This window comes from Panthera onca, chromosome B2 (genome assembly GCF_046562875.1).
Source record: "Panthera onca isolate mPanOnc1 chromosome B2, mPanOnc1 haplotype 2, whole genome shotgun sequence".
Lineage (NCBI taxonomy): Eukaryota > Metazoa > Chordata > Mammalia > Carnivora > Felidae > Panthera > Panthera onca.
The window spans coordinates 36475827-36493962 of record NC_138343.1 but is presented as its reverse complement, the minus strand read 5'-3'; the positions used below and the strand labels follow the sequence as shown (position 1 = coordinate 36493962).

Here is an 18136-nt window from a genome sequence, read left to right as displayed (position 1 = left end):
CCTCCAAGAAATGGGTGCTGATGGGGTGCCATGGGTACCCCTGGGAACCTCTGCAGTAGTCAGTAAATCGCATAGTAACAAACTTGGTGACTCCCAGATGAGGCCCAGGAAAGCAGTGTGTCCTGTCCAGACTCTTTTGGCTGAATAGTGATTATAGTAGTAATAACAATACCATCTCCGGTAGTAATAACAGTACCATTTTTAGTGCTTTAGTACTTAGTACATGGTTCTAGATGTTTTATACTTGTTAATGTATTTAATCTTTACCCAAAAAGCTAGATATTTTTATTATCTTCATTTTACAGATGAGGAGCCTGAAGCCCAGAGAGGTTAAGCAGCTTGCCTAAGGTCACAGAGCTGGTAAAAGTGCAAAACTGAGATTCTGACCCAGAGCCCATGTTGTCAACCAGTGTGCCGTACCACCTCTAGTTCATGAAGGGCCAGGATCAAAGCCTCCTGTCTTGACTGTCACCCCCCTTGCCCTGCCCCGTTCCCCCCACTAGAAATATCTTGCATAATAGTATAGCGTTGGCATGTTCACTTGCTTCATGTCACATGATCTGTATTAAAACCTTGAGTAGTAGGCAGGACAGGTACTTTTCAAAAATGCTTACCTCTACATTCTACCAAATTCAGACAGTGCAGAAAAGTACAAAAGTGTAGTAAATATCTCTGGGAATTCTTTCATCCAAAGCTAAAATCCTGATCAACATTTTGACAAACATTCTTTCGGATCTCCCTCTGAACACATCTGTGTGTAGATACATATTTACACTCCCCGGTCCTTCGGTCCTTCGGAGCGCACTCCAGGTGAGGTTACTTCTGTAACCGGGGGAGCCTGTTCTTGAGCCTGCAGCTCAAGGCGGGGAGTGGTTCCTGTGGTCGAGAGCCCCTCCTGCGAGTAACAGCTTGGGACTTCAGTCCAGGGTAGGGCTTTCTGTTTTAGTGTAAGTGCTCGAAGCAGAGACCACATGTGCTTTGACACCCGTTGCTCTTGTGCAGACACTTCCTCCGTCACCCAGTCATGGCCATGAGCCAAAATGGGTGCCGCGCCCCTAAGACTCCGTTGCCTCCCTGGGCATGCTGCCTGCTAAGGAAGGGACTCAGGGTACTTGGCAAGGAGGGATATTTTATACAGCTATCAGTAAAGCTCAATAAATATGGCAGTGGAGCCTCGTGTGGACTGAGTGATGACTGTAGTTTCCTGGCGCTGTGAGATCGCGGCTCAGGCAGCCGTCCTCCAGTTGCACGGTGATTGCATACACGGCCCCAACGTGACAAGGACTTCCGGGGCCACCTTATCATGTCCCCATCGAGCAGCATTTAAAGTTGTTTGCAAGAAGTTGAGGGGAAATGGGATCTGATACTTGGGTAGGGAGAGATGCTCATTACCTCACCCTAACCAGCATCCCTTCCTCCTGATATTTTGTTTTAGGGTCGGTATCCAGTTTTGCTGAAAATGAAATCATCTTGCAACTCTCAGGCTGTGTTAGTGAAAATGAACTCTAATGTGATTAGATATTAATGCGGTGTAATGGAGGATTGGTATTAAATTGAGGCCTTCTGATCTTATTACTCCACAAATGCTCCCTCCCACTTGGGCTGCTGCCCTGCCAGCCCTGCTTCCCCAGGCACAGGCAGGGGGCACACGTGCCCAAGCCGTGAGCCCGCTGCCCAGGGAGCCCAGCTCTGCCCAAGGCAACTCCCGCGAGATCTCCCTCCCTTCACTGCCTTGGGCTCCCAGCCCTGTTGTGAGAGGAGGACAGGTGGGACCTCAGGAGGCATCATTTGGATCCCCCAGCACTCTCAGGGACACAAGCATGTTGTTGAAGACCGTGAGCCAAGTTTTACCTCTATGTCCAGAAGCACTTAAGGGTTTTTTTGATAGGCATGCAGCTAGAAACCTAAGAACACAGTCTGCACCTCCTCCACACCCAGCCCCTCTCCACTCCAGTCCTTTTTCTGAAACCAATCGGAACATAATAGTTGTCAGCGGCTGCTGTCACTTGTCCTGGCTCTGTCTCCCTTTCCTGGAGGGCTGATCTGAGAAGCAGGCAGTGGCCCAGACTCAGTGTGTGCTTCCCTTAGGAACTGGGATGGGCCTCTGCTGCCCCACGCAGCGTGGACCCCTCGCTTCCTCTGACCTGCCAGAGGAAGGATGCCAGTCCGTCAGTCACACAGCTCACTTCAGAAGTGACAGGTTTGCCTGTGGGAGCCCAGGTCCAGGGTTGAAGCCCCACAGGGCCTCCCTCTGTAGCCCTGGCCCCAGCCCACGGGCTGCATCCCATCCAGCAGACTCCCCAGGGGAGCCACATGGGTGTGGGAGCAAACCCCACCCCCCCAACCGAGGACAGGGACCAAGAGTGCACTCTCTGGGGATGATCAGATGGCATCACCTTCACATATGAATGATAGCATTTTTGCAAAGAGAATGATTTTTCTTACGCTGTTTCCAGAAAACTGCTTTCAGAGGCACAGACTTTGCACACAGGATGGTAACGACTTTTTAATGACCTGAAGGGGCCTGGGTGTCCGGGCAGCAGTGAATCAATCTCAGTGGGAGGCTCACAGTGAGAGAGAAGATGGAACACCTGAAACCAAAGGGGGAAAAAACAAACCACAAATACATATATTTTCTTTGGTAGCATTGCTTGGTAATTAGACAATTACAGGAAACAGCTTCCCAGCAGCTGGCATCTCCACTGTGTGAGCGGAGGAGGGATGGCAACAACTGTGAACTCCTCACATTTATTACAGAAAATATTATTGGAGTTTACAGTCGTGGGTGCCGAGCTCTCCTCCAGTGCATCCTGATGAGCTGTGAGCCTTAAACCAAGAGCAGAGCTCCTCCTCTCGGGGTTGCTTCAGAGCCTGCCTGGCTGGGCTTTAAAGCAGCTGGCTTTGAGCCCGCCCAGAGACTGGCAGGTCCTGAGAATAAGCCCTTGGGGGGATGCCTTTGGAAGCAGGAAAGGGGGGGAGGTGGAGGCCTGTGGAGAAGCCGCGTCTTCTTCCCCAGGTGCCACCACTTGCACTCATGGCAGTGAGTGAGCCCCTCCTCCCCCTCCCCTTGCCCTGCCCTGCTCAGTCCACATTCCTGCCCTGGTTCAAAACTCTCCTCCCAGAACCCACCATGCCTCTCAGGCGCACGCCCATTCAGCCAACAGGCCCGTTTCACAGATGAGGAAATGTGTTTTGTGAACTCTCACTGACCTTGATCACTTTTCGGCCTCACAATTGTTCCCTCGTGAACTTGGTCTGTACTTTGTGTGTGTTGACGGGGGAGCTTTATGTGAGTCCCAGGTTGCCTTCACAGAAGGTAGGGACACTACATACTGACTGCCTTCCTCAGGCACACATGAGGGAGAGCCCTGTTCCCATTCCCCTCCCCGCCCCCTCCGCCCCTGCCACCTCACAGGCCTCCTGAGGATAGAGGACAGGCACCCTCCTTCCTCAGCACCTGGCTCCCCCTGCCTGCCGACAGGGTTAACCGTACAATCTAACCAGGCAAATGGTTGTGCTTCCTCTCACAGGTCCTGGCAATCTGTAACTTTTGAAAGACAGCCTGCCTCCTTCATCCGAATCGTGGGAACACACAACACAGCAAATGAGGTAAGGGTCTCCTTTCATGAAAGACGCTGTGCTGTTTCATGATGTCCAGGTAAATGCTACATCCCGAGTTAAGTGGAACTGTTTGTTCTCCCCGCTAATGGCCTGTTGTTCAGACAGCTCGGTACAGAAGAAAGTCCTGCTCCTGCACAGTGAGGATATCATTATCATTTCTAGATGTCTCTTCACTGGGAAATGAGAGCCAACTCCTATGGCTTTGCTTACTCCCACCAGCCTCCCTATGGAATCGGCAACCACAGAGACCTTGAGAGGTCAAACAACCCTGTCCTCAAGTCTTCTGCCCTCCCAGACGACAGCTATTTCAGAGGTCCCTCAGTGCTCTGAACATGGTGTTTAAGGGACCCCAGCCCCACGGGACCACCGTGGAAGACAGTTGCTGGTTTTCTCTGCTTGTCTATTCTGTCCTGGGCCAGACTGCACATAAATGTTTGTGAGTGGGCCTGTTCCTCCACTGGTGTCCAGGTCTGGATCGCCCCAGCAGATCATGTTGTTTGTAGACGTCCCTTCATTTTTGGAGTTAACGGGGGGAGAGTGGGCAGGTTGTTTCCCCCCATTTTGGGTACCCACAGTCAGGGCAGCAGTCAGGTGATGGGTCTGAGCCTCAAACCACCAGGCTGTTTTCTCGGGAATGTAAATGGCCCCAGAAAAATGCACTGGATCCCTTGGATCAGGAGAGAGAAGACAGTGCCCTTGGTGAACAGAGAAACCAGGACACTTGAGTGTGAGGGAGGGCATGATTCCTAATCACACTAGGACGGCAAGTGTAAACCAGACATGAGCCAGGCACGCCTGGACCGTCATCCCCTCGACAATATGGATTTCCAGTGAGCTCACAGGGGTACCTGCGGATTCAGTCACTCCATTTAAGATGTGAATAGTGTCAGTCAACTGTAAGTTCGTTACTTACCTTTTCTGTTCTTCGGGTGTTGAGTGAGCACTAGTGGCCACTCTGTTGGCTTCATCTGCTTATTACACCCTTGCTTTTTATACAGTCATGAGTGTTGAGTGTGAACCTCTGAAGGACTGCTAGTTAAAGGCAGGAATCACGGGGTGCCTGAATGGCTCGGTTGGTTGAGCATCCAACTCTTGGTTTTGGCTCAGGTCATGATCTCATAGTCCAGTGGGTTGGAGCCCCATGTCGGGCTCTGTGCTTCAGCATGGAGCCTGCTTGGTATTCTCTGCTCCTCCCCCCACTCTCGTTTGTGTGTGTGCATGCTCTCTCTGTCTCTCTCTCTCTCTCTTTCTCTCTTTCTCTCTTTCTCAAAATAAATAAACTTAAAGACAGGAATCATAAGGAACAGGAAAGCTGAAACTCAAGAGGAAATGAAAGGCATCAAAATAGTAACCATTCTGTAGTTTTCACCTCAACGTGGTATTTCTCAGCTCTGCACAAGACTGGCTTCATGGGCATATGACCAGGGCAGTTGCGTGAGGCTCCACACCCAGAAGGGGACTCTGTGCTTGGGGTTTATGTTCTCCAGCACCATCTTGAATTCTTCACAATTTAACCTGTGAATTTGTTTTCATAATGGGAGCCCCATGGGGAAGTGGAGCACTCACCAGGGGCCGGGAGCCTCAGTTTACACACAGACCCACCTCTGCCCCCTCTCACCTTCCCAGGACAGGTTCTCAGCCACCCACTGACCCCTGGTACCTAGACCTGCCCAGCCTCCCCATCCTAGCCTGACCCATGCCTCCCACCACGCTCCACTCCCCCTGGAGGCCCAGCGTGTTTGCAGGGAGGGTCAGGGTCTGGTGTGACCCTCACCTGAGTCACGGGATAGGGCCCCGGGCGCCTATGTGGGTCTGCCCTGGCCTCGGAGTCCCCTTGCCCAAGGGATTGCAACATTAAGTAGCAAAAGAAAACCCTGTGTCCGGTCAAGAGAGGAACTGTGGGAGAAAACATAAAGCTTTATTCCTGCTTTTTTGAACAGAAGGCTCTACATTTTCATTTTGTGCTGAGCCCTGCACATTACATAGCTGGCCCTGGGTTCGTGCATTGTGGTTGTCAAATCAGAATTCTCCAGAGCATACCAGGGTGTTTCTGGTACTTCAACTTGCATTCTCAAAACTGAAAATATTGTGATAATTTATACTCATTTTGCCTTTTTATTCATTTGCATTTGCATTTTATTCATTTAGAACAGTGTGCCTACAGTGTGCTTCTTAGAGAGCAGAGCTTATAAACAGTAGTCTGAAACTTTCTCTCTTACCTCTTCATTTCTAACCAAACCTGAAAATTGTAAAAGTAAACAAATTGATATTTGTTAAGGCACAAAATTAAAGAACTCTAAATATCAGGTCATAAAAGCACTTTTTTTTTTTTTTTTGATGAGGTAACAAAAGTAAATTTGAATCTGAATCAATGTATATTTGAGGCCCAAACCAAATATCCTATTTTTAAAAATTTTTTTCTAATCTTTTTAAAAAATTGTAATTTCAGTAAAGTTAACATACAGTGTTAATATTAGTTTTAAGTGTACAATATAGTGATTCAACCGTCCCATACATTACTCAGCATATTTTTTAAATTTTGCCAATCAATCCCAATTTTTTTGCCACTTATACTTACATTAAGTTATGTGTTTTTTATTTACCAAGTTGGAAAACAATTTAAATTTATCTTCACATAATATATCAAGCTAAAATTGAATATTTTTCATGTGCAGTCACTTCTTATATAATACATCCCCAAAAAACAAACCAGTTCTGTCTTTAATCCCTACATGGGACTCTGCAGTCTAGTATTCCAGCAGAAGGAATTCTAGGTCAGAGAAGGCCAGGGAGCACTGGGATGTATCTAGGAGGGTCTCCCGGCACTCAGCCCCAACCCTGTCACCTACCTCAGTAACCAAATGAGGAATAATTTCCCATTACAGAACCCTAAAGTTGGAGTGCAAGACCTTCTCCTCCCAATGAGTTTCTAGAACTGTCTATGCAGGGAACTCCAAGTACACTCACCAGCCCGTCTGTACAGGTTGACTAATTAACCAGTGATCTGTTGCATCTGGCTGAGCAGCAACTTGCCAGGCTGCCTGACTGAGTCAGTTATTGTTCAGGGAAAAAAGCCTCAATGTGGTGTTGCCAACTGGGAAACATCTGAAATCATAACATGAATAATGAATGGGATCATAAGGCAACACCCACAAACTGTCTTTCTCAGAGCACACAAGAAGACGCAAAAGTGCTGAATCTCCCTGAGTGTCAAGAATCTAGCACTCTCTCAGGGCCCCTGGGTGGCTCAGTCAGATGAGCGTCCAACTTCGGCTCAGGTCGTGATCTCATGGTTCGTGGGTTCAAGCCCCAGGTCAGGCTCTGTGCTGACAGCTCAGAGCCTGGAGCCTTGCTTCGGATTCTGTGTCTCATTCTCTGCCCCCACCCCCTTGCACTCTGTCTCTCTCTCTCTCAAAAATAAATATTAACCAAAAGAAATTGTTTTCTTTAAAGAATATGGCAGCTCTCAAAGCATTCTCTCCTACAGCATACTAGTTTTGGAAAAAGTATCACCTATCTTAGAGAACAGTGGGAATGTGTCTAAGTTGGGGTGGTGATGTTCAGAGGTGTGAGAGACAAGGCTGTAGTATAGGAAGAGGGGTGACTAAGGTTGGTGGGGCAGGACTCCTGGGGAAGGCAGCCCTGGAGGAGAGCCATGATGGCACAGACAGCCAGGGAAAGGAGGCTGGGGGCAGAGTCAGGAAACCAGGATGGCAGGGAGGTGGGGTCCAGGGTAAGCCCATCTCTAGTCCCATGGAAGACAGAAATCTGCCATCAGGGTATTGGGGTCTGGGCCCCTCTGTCTCACAGTTGAGGGTGGTATAGGGAGAGGCAGAACTTCCTCAGCCTGTCACTGCTTGTTTGCCAAATGACACCTGTGGCCTTCATTTAGTCAGAAGCAGGACCTTTAGATACTGAGTGTTACCAACCCACAGGCTTTGTGCTAATTTCAAGAAGCGTAGATGGGATTGGTTTTGAGCATGTGTGGGTAACAGAGAAATGTGGGTAACTGCCACATCTCCCAGGAAGACTGTTTTCTGCAGGTGCTGCCCCTTCCAGGGAGAAGGTCTGACAGGGGATGGCAGGGAAGGCCCAGCTCAGAGGTTCCTCTGACTTGAACACTCCTGGGGGGCGCGGGCGGTCTGTTTTGGTGGCAGGTGGAAAGTGGCCCGCACAGTGTGTCAGTGGCTGGGGCTACTAGCAGCTTGCGGCTGTGGTGCTGGAACCTACCCCGACCCCGGATCCCGGCTGCTGCTGGAACAGCAGAGGCCTCTGAGCTGAAACAGCCTGGGATTTCCTGCCCAGCGTGGGTGTGCGTCCCACCCCAACCAGCCAGGCCTTCCTGCACCCGAGGTCCGCCTGCGACCGCTGCATGTTAATTTCCCCGCTTCCCTGCGATCGGGCTCTCAGGTGACAGCAGCCTCAGCCACTGTGGAGGTTCAGATTTCTTGATCACCTGTTTTGGCACGCTTCTGATTTCCTGCAGCATTTCATCCCTTTCCTCTGGGAAGTGTGTGTCTGCTGCTGGCATCTGTCTCTCATCTATCCTTTGTGAGCACCGCAGCAATGAATTCATTTCATCTTTTAGCTACGTTTACGACTTCTGTCAATAAATTTCCCTAACGCTTACCTTACAGACTCCACCGCTGCCTCGTGTGACCTCCCGCTCCTTGTGTACTTGGCATCATCCTTGTCACTTATCTTCGCTTCTTACGCTTCCTCTCCCTCCCCGCCAGCGTGTGCTCTGTCATCCCCTGCTCCACAGTCTCCCTGTGCTTGGCGTGTTTCCCACACGGCTCGCGTTTCTCCCCTTTACCCTCGGTTGCCTTTCTTGCATGTCTTCTCTGTCCACGCGCAGGGTTTCCTTTGTCTTCTTGTCCTGCTTGGCACTAGATGGCAGACACGCGTCTTTTAGCATGCCCGCCCTCTCATCCTGCTCTCCTTCAGTTGTTTCCATTTGTCTGATTCTCCCCAGGGCCAGTGGCCCGAAAGGTCCTCCTGGGCTGTTTCCTCAGTCACGTTATGGTGGTCTCAGCCGCCAGTCTGGCAGTCGTGAGGTCGTTCCCGCGTGGTTGCCCATCTTCCTCAACTGCTAATCAACTCTGCGTGTTCAGGAGGCAGGTACTGTTTAGCTTTCTGAGGCTCTCTTTTCTGGAAACGGTCGCAACCCGGGCCTTGTCAACAACACCACAAACGTCACGGCAGATCTCCAGTTTCAGCTCTGGAGACCGTGGAGGAGCCCTGCTGCTTTTGAAGCAGCACCTTGCGTGGACCCCTTCGTTTCCATTTCATTAATTATCGTAGCAGGGCCACAGAGGGACATGCCTCCATCCTCAGAGGCCAGACGAGGTCCAGATGAGAGCTGTCTGCAAATCTGTCCGTGTATTAAAGGAAGTAGAAGTGGTACCTGTTTCTTTTTATGGCTTGGATGGGAACCCGGGTTTGAGAGCACGTTCTGGAGTGATTTTTCAGTAGGCAGAGAGCTCAGGGGCACAGATGGCCCCTGGGGGCTCAAAAAGACTATAGAAGAAACTATCTGCAATATAGAAAGACTGGGGTCCCGCTCCCAAGAAGCCACATGCAAACCTTTGCCAAGTCAACAGAAGCTGAGGATAGAGCTGATGGTCTGTAGGCTGCTCTCAGGGTCCCACTTCACCTATTGTGTGTGTGCAGCTGAGGAAAGAGGCTGTGTCATATTTATCTTTGTATCCCAGGCACCTCACATGGGCCTGGTGCGCATCAGCATAGAGTACCTGTTGGCTGAGTGAGTGAAGGAATTGTTCAGTCTCCCTTGTGCATCAATCAGCCATGTAAAGGGTTCAGTAATACAGGTTCTCACCATCAAGAGACTGTGGTGGTCTAAGGCAGACTTTCTGTAGTCACAATGAAGAGTTTCTTAAACCAGTCACTTTTGTAAGTGGAAAGGTAAATAAGCCACATACCTCAGCATGTCCTAGTTCAAGACCCTTTATAATGATTATTCTTATTATAAATTATAAAACAGGAGCTCATGTGTACTGAGCACTTACTGTGTGGCAGGCTCTATTCCAAACCCTTTAGGTTTATTACACTATCTAACCGTCATATGGAAGTAGATTCTACTCTCACTCACTTTTTAAAAATGAGGTAGCTCAGGGGAACCTGGGTGGCTGTCAGTTAAGCATCCAACTTCAGCTCAGGTCACGATCTCGTGGTTCGTGGGTTCAAGCCCCGCGTCGGGTTCTGTGCTGACAGCTCGGAGCCTGGAGCCTGCTTCAGATTCTGTGTCTCCCTCTCTCTCTGGCCCTTCCCTGTTCGTGCTCTCTCTCTCAAAAATAAATACATATTAAAAAATAATAATAAAATATTTTTTTAAAAGTGAATTAGCTCAGTACCAAGTGTTGGCAAAGATGAGGAGCAGCGGGCAACTCACATCCAGTGCTGTGAGAGTATGACCTGCTGTAGTTGCTGAAGAGGATGGTTTGGTAAGATCTACTAAAGTTGAACATCTGCATGCTGCCCTAAGACTAAGCATCTCACACTCGTGTGTTTTCTAAAGAAGCTCTTATGCAAGAATGAAAATGTTCACAGCAGCACCATTCGTTCATACCAGACCCAAGTGGGACACCACCCAGTCATCTGACCAGGGAGATGGATAAGCCAAGCCTAGTACGTCATCCAGGGGGCTGTGATCTACATGATGAATATCACAGCATGCCAAGGGAAAGAAGTCAGATACAAAAGAATACGTAAATTAGGATTATGTTCTTAAAACTTCAAGAACAGGTAAAAGTAACCTATCACATTTGAAGATGTGGACACAGGTGGTAAAACTTAAAAAAAAAAAAAAAAAAAGCAAAGGAATTATTATTATTAAAACCAGAATTGTGGCTTCCTCAGGGTGGGGAGGCTTGGATCAGGAAGGGCCGGCCATGTGGAGGGACCATGGTACACCAGCAATGTTCCTGGGTTCTTGAAAGTTTGCGTGGCTTTTGTTACATAGTTATTCAACAAGCTATACGTTTGCATTTCCATGTACTCTTTGGTGCATGGTTTTCACAGCCAAAATGTTTCAAGCAAAAAGGAAAATTTGATGAGGAAACTAAAGCCAAGTGATGTTAAGTGACTTGCTGGGTCATGCTGCTAGTGAGTGACAGAGTGAGGATTTGAATCCGGGTAATTGGTCTCTCAAAACATCCAGGCTGCTCTGTGTCCCACAAATGCATAATAAATAGTAAAGCCACAGAGGTGAGCCCATCTCTGCCGCGGCACAGTCAGACTTAGCAAGTGGCTTCTGTGGGCACACTTCCTGTGCCAGCCAGTGCCTAGGAGAGAAACCACGGCAGGGCCCTTCCTTAGAGGGATTTCAGCCTCGCGCCTGGTGGAAGTCAGCCACGTGAGGGGCGCCTGAACTCGTGGCACCGTGGAGGGCAGCCCGCGGTGGAGACGGCAGTGCGGGCTGCCAGCCCAAGCAGCACAGCTGGCGTGCGTGGATGCGGGGCCGGGGCCGGAGGAGGGGGTTTCCTCATCCGTGAAATGGGTCAGATGATCCTGGCCCTGGGGACCCCATAGACACGAACGAGATCGTGTCGTGGAGGGTTGCGGAGGGTGGGCGATTGCAGACTCCCCCGCACGCTCCGTGCTCGCCGTGGCAGAATAGCAGTCAGCTCGCGAGCTTGCCGCAGGAGGGTCCTGCGCACGCCGGCACCAGCAGGACAGAGTGTCAGCAAGTGGCTGCTTGAGCTGCCCTCCAGGACCACTCAGCGCAGAGCCCGGAGTGAGGCAGAATTTATTTACAGGCTTCTGTCAGGCCGGTGAGTGGCTGTGGGTCCCAGTGCCATCCTCGTTCCCATAGCAACATGTGGCTCTAGTGAAGGGAAAAAAACAAAAACAGGGAAATGGGCTCTTTAGAAACAAAACAAAACGGAAAAGGCTCCTTCCTGGCCTGGTGATAATTATTTCCCAGAAACCCCCACCAGGTCTGATCACTCCCTCTCTGGTCCCCCCGGGATTTCCCTGGCAGCATCCTCCGGAGGCTGTGCTCTAAGCTTCCAAAGGCAGGTACACGTCACAGCAGTCATAGGCTGGCTCTCAAGGCCAGAACTTCCGGTCGGTCAGCACCAGAACTGAAGCAGACATCCCAGCGGCAGAGACACAGAGAGATACAGAGAAAGTGGACCAGTGAGCCTCTCCCTCGGAAGACCTACAGAGACGCAGTGTCAGCCCTCAAACTCCCACTTCTGTCAGGGAGAAGGAACCGGGCCATCTGGGGGCATCATGTGGCAGTGATGGGGAAGGGATGTGCACAAAGAAAACCTACTCAGGAAGAGAAATAACGAGCACAAGCCAGGTTTCAGGTGGCACCTGGATGCCCTGTGGGGTATATGCAAGATGGAGGTGGTATTTGCAAGGGCGGGACCAGGTGTGGGCCAGAGACCAGGGAAGCACAGGAACAGCAGGGCCCCGGGCATGGGGACAGGTAAGCCAGCCTGGCATCTAGGAGTTTGCTTAATTAATAGAGGCTTTGCCTGGGTCCCGCACTATATTGCACTTTTTTTTTTTTTAATTTTTAATGTTTATTTTTGAGAGAGGGGTGAGGAGCAGAGAGAGAGAGACAGAGGATCTGAGGCAGGCTCTGCGCTGACAGCAGAGACCCCGATGCGGGGCTCGAACCCACGAACAGTGAAATCATGACCTGAGCTGGAGTTGGATACTAATTATGAGCCACCCAGGTGCCCCTCCACCGCACTTCTTGAGAGCAGAGACAGTGTCATGGTATCTTCGTGTCCTAGCACCCAGCCCCGTGCCCCACACACAGTAGCCCCTCCATAAATCAGACTGAGGGCCATAGCTATAGTGCAGTGTTCTGAGGAAAATAAGCTCTCAGGAATCACCTGTGACAACTTGCATCTGAGGAACGAGGAGGAGCTAAAGATTGCACCGGGCTGTCATCCCCATGACCTTGGAGAATGGCAGGGCTGTGGTGGCTGGGGGAAAGTCTGTGGAAGCATTTAGTTACAAGATACTGTAGGACACAGTGAGCGGGAGTTACAGGTGCCATCCACACAAAAATGTGGATTTAAGGAGTACACATGTAGCTCGCAATCCAGGTCAAGTACCTCAGAAGTCGGGCTAAGAAGAAAGGGCTGGAGAGGGTCTAGAAGTAAGCTCTGAGAAATAACCCTGATGTGCAGGCTGGCAAAGTAGGGAACGAGTGGAGGAGGAGAGAGCAGAGGGTGGAAGGAAGGGAGGGAGGGCCTCGTGGAGTGTGGCTCGGGAGACCCCAGCACTGGTGCCAGCCTCACCCCCCCCCCCGACCAGCTCTGTGACCCCCCAACAAGTCACTTCACTCCCTGGCTCTCAGGACACTTGTCTTTGAAATAAGGAGAGTGAATTCGATCTTAAATCCAGTCTCCTTCCCAGTGAGACAGAAAAAGCAGGAAGATACTTAATTTGTAGCATAATTACAAAAGAAGACCTGTTCTAGGCATCTTTATTCTTAAATGCCTATTATGGAAGACTTGCTTGGGAAGAGGGAAAACGACCCAGCAGTGAGCATGTGTCATTGCACTTACGCTGCGATCCGCAAGGTCCTCGTGTGTGCCGTGCTGCAGCCGCACCGACTCGGCACCAAACCACTGCCCTGGGAGGCGGCACCCAAAGAACCTGAGTGGGTGAGGCGTGGGGCCACCCAGCAGCAAAGAAGGGAGATAACCCGGCTTGTGAGGATAATCTTGAATGGCGTCCTAGTGCCGAGCCAGCAGTTAGCAGCCGGCCCGAAATCTCCAAGCAGCTGGGGCTGCGACGCGGAGCAGACACACATCACCTGGAGGAAGTGAAGAACTTTCCCGGAAAGCTGGGGCTACGCGTGCCGGCCTTCCGGGGCTAGTGGCCACAGACAGACTCTCCCTTGATGTGGGAAGGGGGCCTTGGTAAGGCCACACCTGCCAGGCTCTGCCTGGGAGCTAGAACATCTCCCGTTTCTGTTTCTTAGTTTTTCAAAAATAAAAAGAAGCCACTAATACTCCAGGGCCAACTTAATTACGAAGAGAGTAAATCGCTCTCCCTGGAACTCTGGAGTGTGCACACATCAAAAACAGTAACTGGGGATTGTGGGGCTGCCTGTATTGATAGGTATTGGAAAGACTCTTTTTCCAGAACCTTCCAAGCAGTGAAGTTCCAGGGATCTGTGGGTGCCCTGGCCTACATGAATATGGGAAAGTGATACTGGAAAGTTTAAAAACTTGCCATATAAAAGCAGTGTCACCAAGAAATGTACTTCTACATGTATTAGGACTAAATATTTGTGCAAAACGATGTGGGCATCCTATCATCTGTAAGCAATACTGAAAAAGTATTGTTCAGAGTCTGGAAATATCTCCCTCTGAAGAGGGTTTCCTAACTGAAAACAATGGTTTGGGCTGTTCAGATGTACAATTACAGAACTTTTGTTTATAAAAAGGGGTGTTTTGTCAGAGACACTTGGACTTCATTTTTAAAGGAACAAAAAGTAAAACATCCCCGCAGCCTACAGAGGGGACTCTTGACCTCTGCCCCTGAGGTGAGTGTAAGAAAGATGTCAATTGTCACAAGCGTCAGGATCTGTCAATGCTCATTGAACGCACAGTGGGTGTGGGGTGAAGAAAGATCGGCAGTCTTCAGGGTGGCATAATTCAGAAGCCATGTCTCTGTGTCTGACTTACGGGCCGATATCACTGAGAGGTGGTATCTATAAAGATATGTCACCTTGGAAATGTAAGCTGAAAGCTTGGGTCAGGAATCCTATTTGTATTGGTTGGCATGAAAGCAGTCTGTGAAAATTACTCAGGAGAAACCAGAAAAGCAAGGTAGAGCCACGGATCAACATTTATTAAATTTTCCCAATTTCTGCTACAGTTCACGGCGGACTCTTAGTGCAACTTGGGAAAATTAGCAGAGGCTTCTCTGCTTCTAAAACCCTTGAAGATGTGTCGAGCACAGCGTGCTTGGAGAGTCCCTGTAATGAAAGGCGGCAGACAGCGGCCAGCCAAGGAGCCAGCCCCGTCACCGAGAAGAGGCCAGAGCGTTTGTGCTCATCCTTTCCAGGGCTCACAGAGAAAAAGAACACCCCAGACTATCTCAAACATGTCGAAAATTATGGCTCCCAGAGAGGAAAGGCAAAGTGATAATAAACAGCAGCTACCAAAAAAAGGACACCCGGATAGCGACTAAGGCTGTGTCGGATTCATACACACGACTACATTCCAAATTAGCCGGCTCCTCTCCAGGGATAGATCCAGAGGCCATTGAAGCTGGTTCAGCGAAGGTGCCCCTTTGTGAGCGGCGGCAATCAAACAGGCTAATGGGATACATGATTGCCGAAAAGGGGAAGGGAAAATGATGCGGCGGCGGTCGTAATGGTTTTGCATAAATCAGTAGTGCGACTCTGCCCTGTATGCCTCATTCACTTTTGGTCACATCGTTTCCGAGGGGTATTGCAGTCTTGGGAAGGTTCGCAGGAAAGAAATTGAATTGCACAAGCTTCTGAGCGAAGAGAAACTCAGAACCTGGCTGTTCCACCTAGAGGGAGGCCAGAGGTGCACTTGGGCAGAGCAGCCTGAGGGTGTGGCGGGCAGGCGGCACACTTTCGATGGCACCCCGCGCCCCCGAGCCATCGCTCCCTCCCCTGGTTTCCGTGTGAGAGCAGGGGCCCTGCGGCAGGAGGAGGGAGGCGCTTCAGGCCCCTTCCGACCAACGTGATCCCCGAGGAAGGAGCCAGTTTCCCCACAACAGGCTCGCCTTCCACCCCCGCTCCTGAGAACAGTTAGGCCTCCTCTCTGGGTGCCCAAGGTCCCGACAGGGGGAACCGCAGTTTTGCACGAGATGATGGTGGTGAGGTGCCGTAGCCCAGGACGTGGCGGGTGTTGGCTTCGTACTGTGTTAGGTTCAGCTGGCGGGTGGGTGGATCCTCAACCACAGCCCAGCCTGCACACTGTTCTGCAGACGGGTGAGCCGGCTCAGAGCTGCTTGGCCCTGAGGCAGAATGCCACCACGCATGTGACCTTGGGCACACTGCTGCCTCCTTTGCAGAACAGTAAACTCCTACAGGCAGGGGCACCCCTGCTTAGCGCCTGGTCAGTGTTTGTGCTCAGTGGGGCAGTTGAAGTGTGAAAAACAAAAGCAGGGAAAGGATCTGAAGATGAGGACGGGCCCTCAGAGGTTGGCTGAGCCGGGAGCCCCCTGGGACCCGCTGCTGCCATCTCTGTCCTCCCAGAAAATCCCCGGAGCCTTTTCTTTCCTGTGTCGGTCTCACCTCATCTGTTACCCAGTTCTGTTACTCTTCCTTTAAAAAGGACTCTTTCTGTTTATCCCAAATGGCTAGTCTACATCAGGGGGTTTCAGTGTTGAAGGATTTGTTGTCATCTACCTTCCTCCTTTAACCACTTTTATTAGTTGTCACCATAAACATGTATTTCTTTTGTAATATTTTAAATTTAATCCCTTTTTAAGAGTCTCTTCTGTCCAGAGCCCCTGTCCCCTGCTCCCCACCCAGGTCTGGCCAGTCCCTCATGGTACTGCCCTGGGCCATGGCCCCACTGCACCCAGCCTGCACCCTCCTGCTCTCTCCATCATCACCCTCCCCCCCAAGGCTAGAGCTACAGTAGCCTCCCCTCTCCTGCTGCGCCAAGGGCTCCCTCCTCTGGCCTTTCCTGCTTGGCTGCCTCAAGCTTCCCGACTCAGCTCTGGCATCTCCTCCCCCAGGAAGCATTTCCGACTCCCCCGGGCCGGTTGGGACCCCACCACACCCTCATGGCTCCCTGTAGGCCCAGAGCCTTTGCCTGTCCAGTGAGGTGTCCTTTGTCCTCATCAGATGATGCACCCTCTGAGGGGCCAGGACCCGCATGGTGGGCATGCAGGTGGTGCATCATAAGTGTTGTGGAGTGAATGAATGCACTCAAACCTCCTGACCTCCAGGCCCCATTCACCCAGTTCCTCTAGCCACACCTGCCGCCTGTGTGGGGCTCGCTCTGTCCTCAGTGCCTGGCACACAGAGGCACCCTTCATTTCCCGACTCCCGCCCGCCCTTTGCCTGCTCGTTCTGATTCCCACTGCACGTTTTACCCCTTCAGTGACTCCAGTCACTGGGTAAGACTTACCCACCTTTCTATTTGTAAAACACCCTTTTCCACTTAAAATCCTCACTACACCAGTTTGTGACTTAATAAAATTAACTGTTTCCTGTGTGTTGCCTTTGAATCTGGCAGAGCCTGCTTGGCTCCCTGGAGATGCTCAGGGAACCCATGTTAAAGTTAATTGGTCCTTCAGTGACACTCAGGATTCCAAGTCCCAAACTGAAGCTCAGCTCGGAGGTGTGGCCCCATCCCCTGGTCCGGTCACATGTGTGCCCACCCCGGGGCCGCATGAACACAGTCAGGCAGCTGGGATTTCCACGGCCTCCAGTCTGCCCTACCTCAGGTGGAAGGACTGACCACTGGTGGCAGGGGATCAGCGACTATGATTTCTCAGGGAGGAATAGCCAGAGCAGAACACAAAACAGCCAGTGGAGATTCGCTGTCAGCATTGTGAGGTGTGTTGGGGATAACAGCCGTTTGCACTATTATTTTAAAACAGGTGGGTCAAATGGGCTAAAGACGGTTGTGCAGTCAGCATCACCCAAGTTAAGAAAGAAATGCAGGCTAGAAGCGGGAATGACAGTGGAAATGAGGGCAACAAGAAGCAAGCCAGCAAGCATTCATTAGGCACCCACTACATACAGTCTTCCCAGGCTTCACCAGCACCATGCAGAGCAGATGGTAGTGTCGCTGATGTGGACCCTTTCCCAGGTGAGAGGCATGTTCTGAAGGACCAGCTGTTAGCGCCCAGCCTCACTGAGAGTTTTTTAAATTTTATCTTTCAATCCAGAATTTGTACTGATGTGTTTATCATTGTGCAAGGGCTGCATGGGAGAAAGGGCAGCCACACCTTGGTCCTTGAGTTGCAAGGTTGCAAGGTGGGTAGACAGAGGCAGGAGGGGGCCGGGCTTTGGTAGGGGAGCCTAAAGCCTCGCAGGGCCTGTGGGGCAAGAGCTCACCCAGAAATTAAGGACACTGAGGAGAAGGAGGGGGATAAGTCTCAGTCAGTGCAGGGATTAGCATCAGCTCAGGGGCCTGAGGGATAACCTCTGGAGATCGGGGCTGAGAACGCAGGCGATGGGATTACACAAACAACAGCACGATGGGACAGGAAAAGGGCTCAGGGTTGGAAAGGGGAAGGTGCAGTAAGTACAGCATGTTCAGAACATTTCCCTCTCAGAGGGTGGAGATGTGGGCTCTGGGGACAGAGTGTGACTGGTCGGTCGGACTGAGAAAGAGAACAGGATGTTTGCTGGCTTAGGAAAAGCTCCAGGGAGGGGCTTGGGAGAGGGGGCAGGGGTGGGGGTGGGGCTCCAGGCAGCAGAGCTGTGCCCAACAGCACCATCCCCTCCCTCCCAACCCCCCACCCCCTCCTTACTTGGAAAGAGGAGTGTTAATAAAGCCAGAGGACTGTCGCTAACCCA

General features: G+C 51.0%; 1 protein-coding gene across 2 annotated transcripts in view; it reads left to right on the top strand.

Moving 5' to 3' along the window:
* The window catches only part of BTBD9 (BTB domain containing 9), a 413565-nt gene that overhangs the window by 386157 nt on the left and 9272 nt on the right, over positions 1–18136 (top strand). For both annotated transcript variants that reach the window (XM_060615395.3, XM_060615396.3), the window contains exon 10: positions 3531–3609. In XM_060615395.3, the coding sequence (XP_060471378.1) occupies positions 3531–3609 (79 nt within the window). The remainder of the gene's footprint in view (positions 1–3530; positions 3610–18136) is intronic.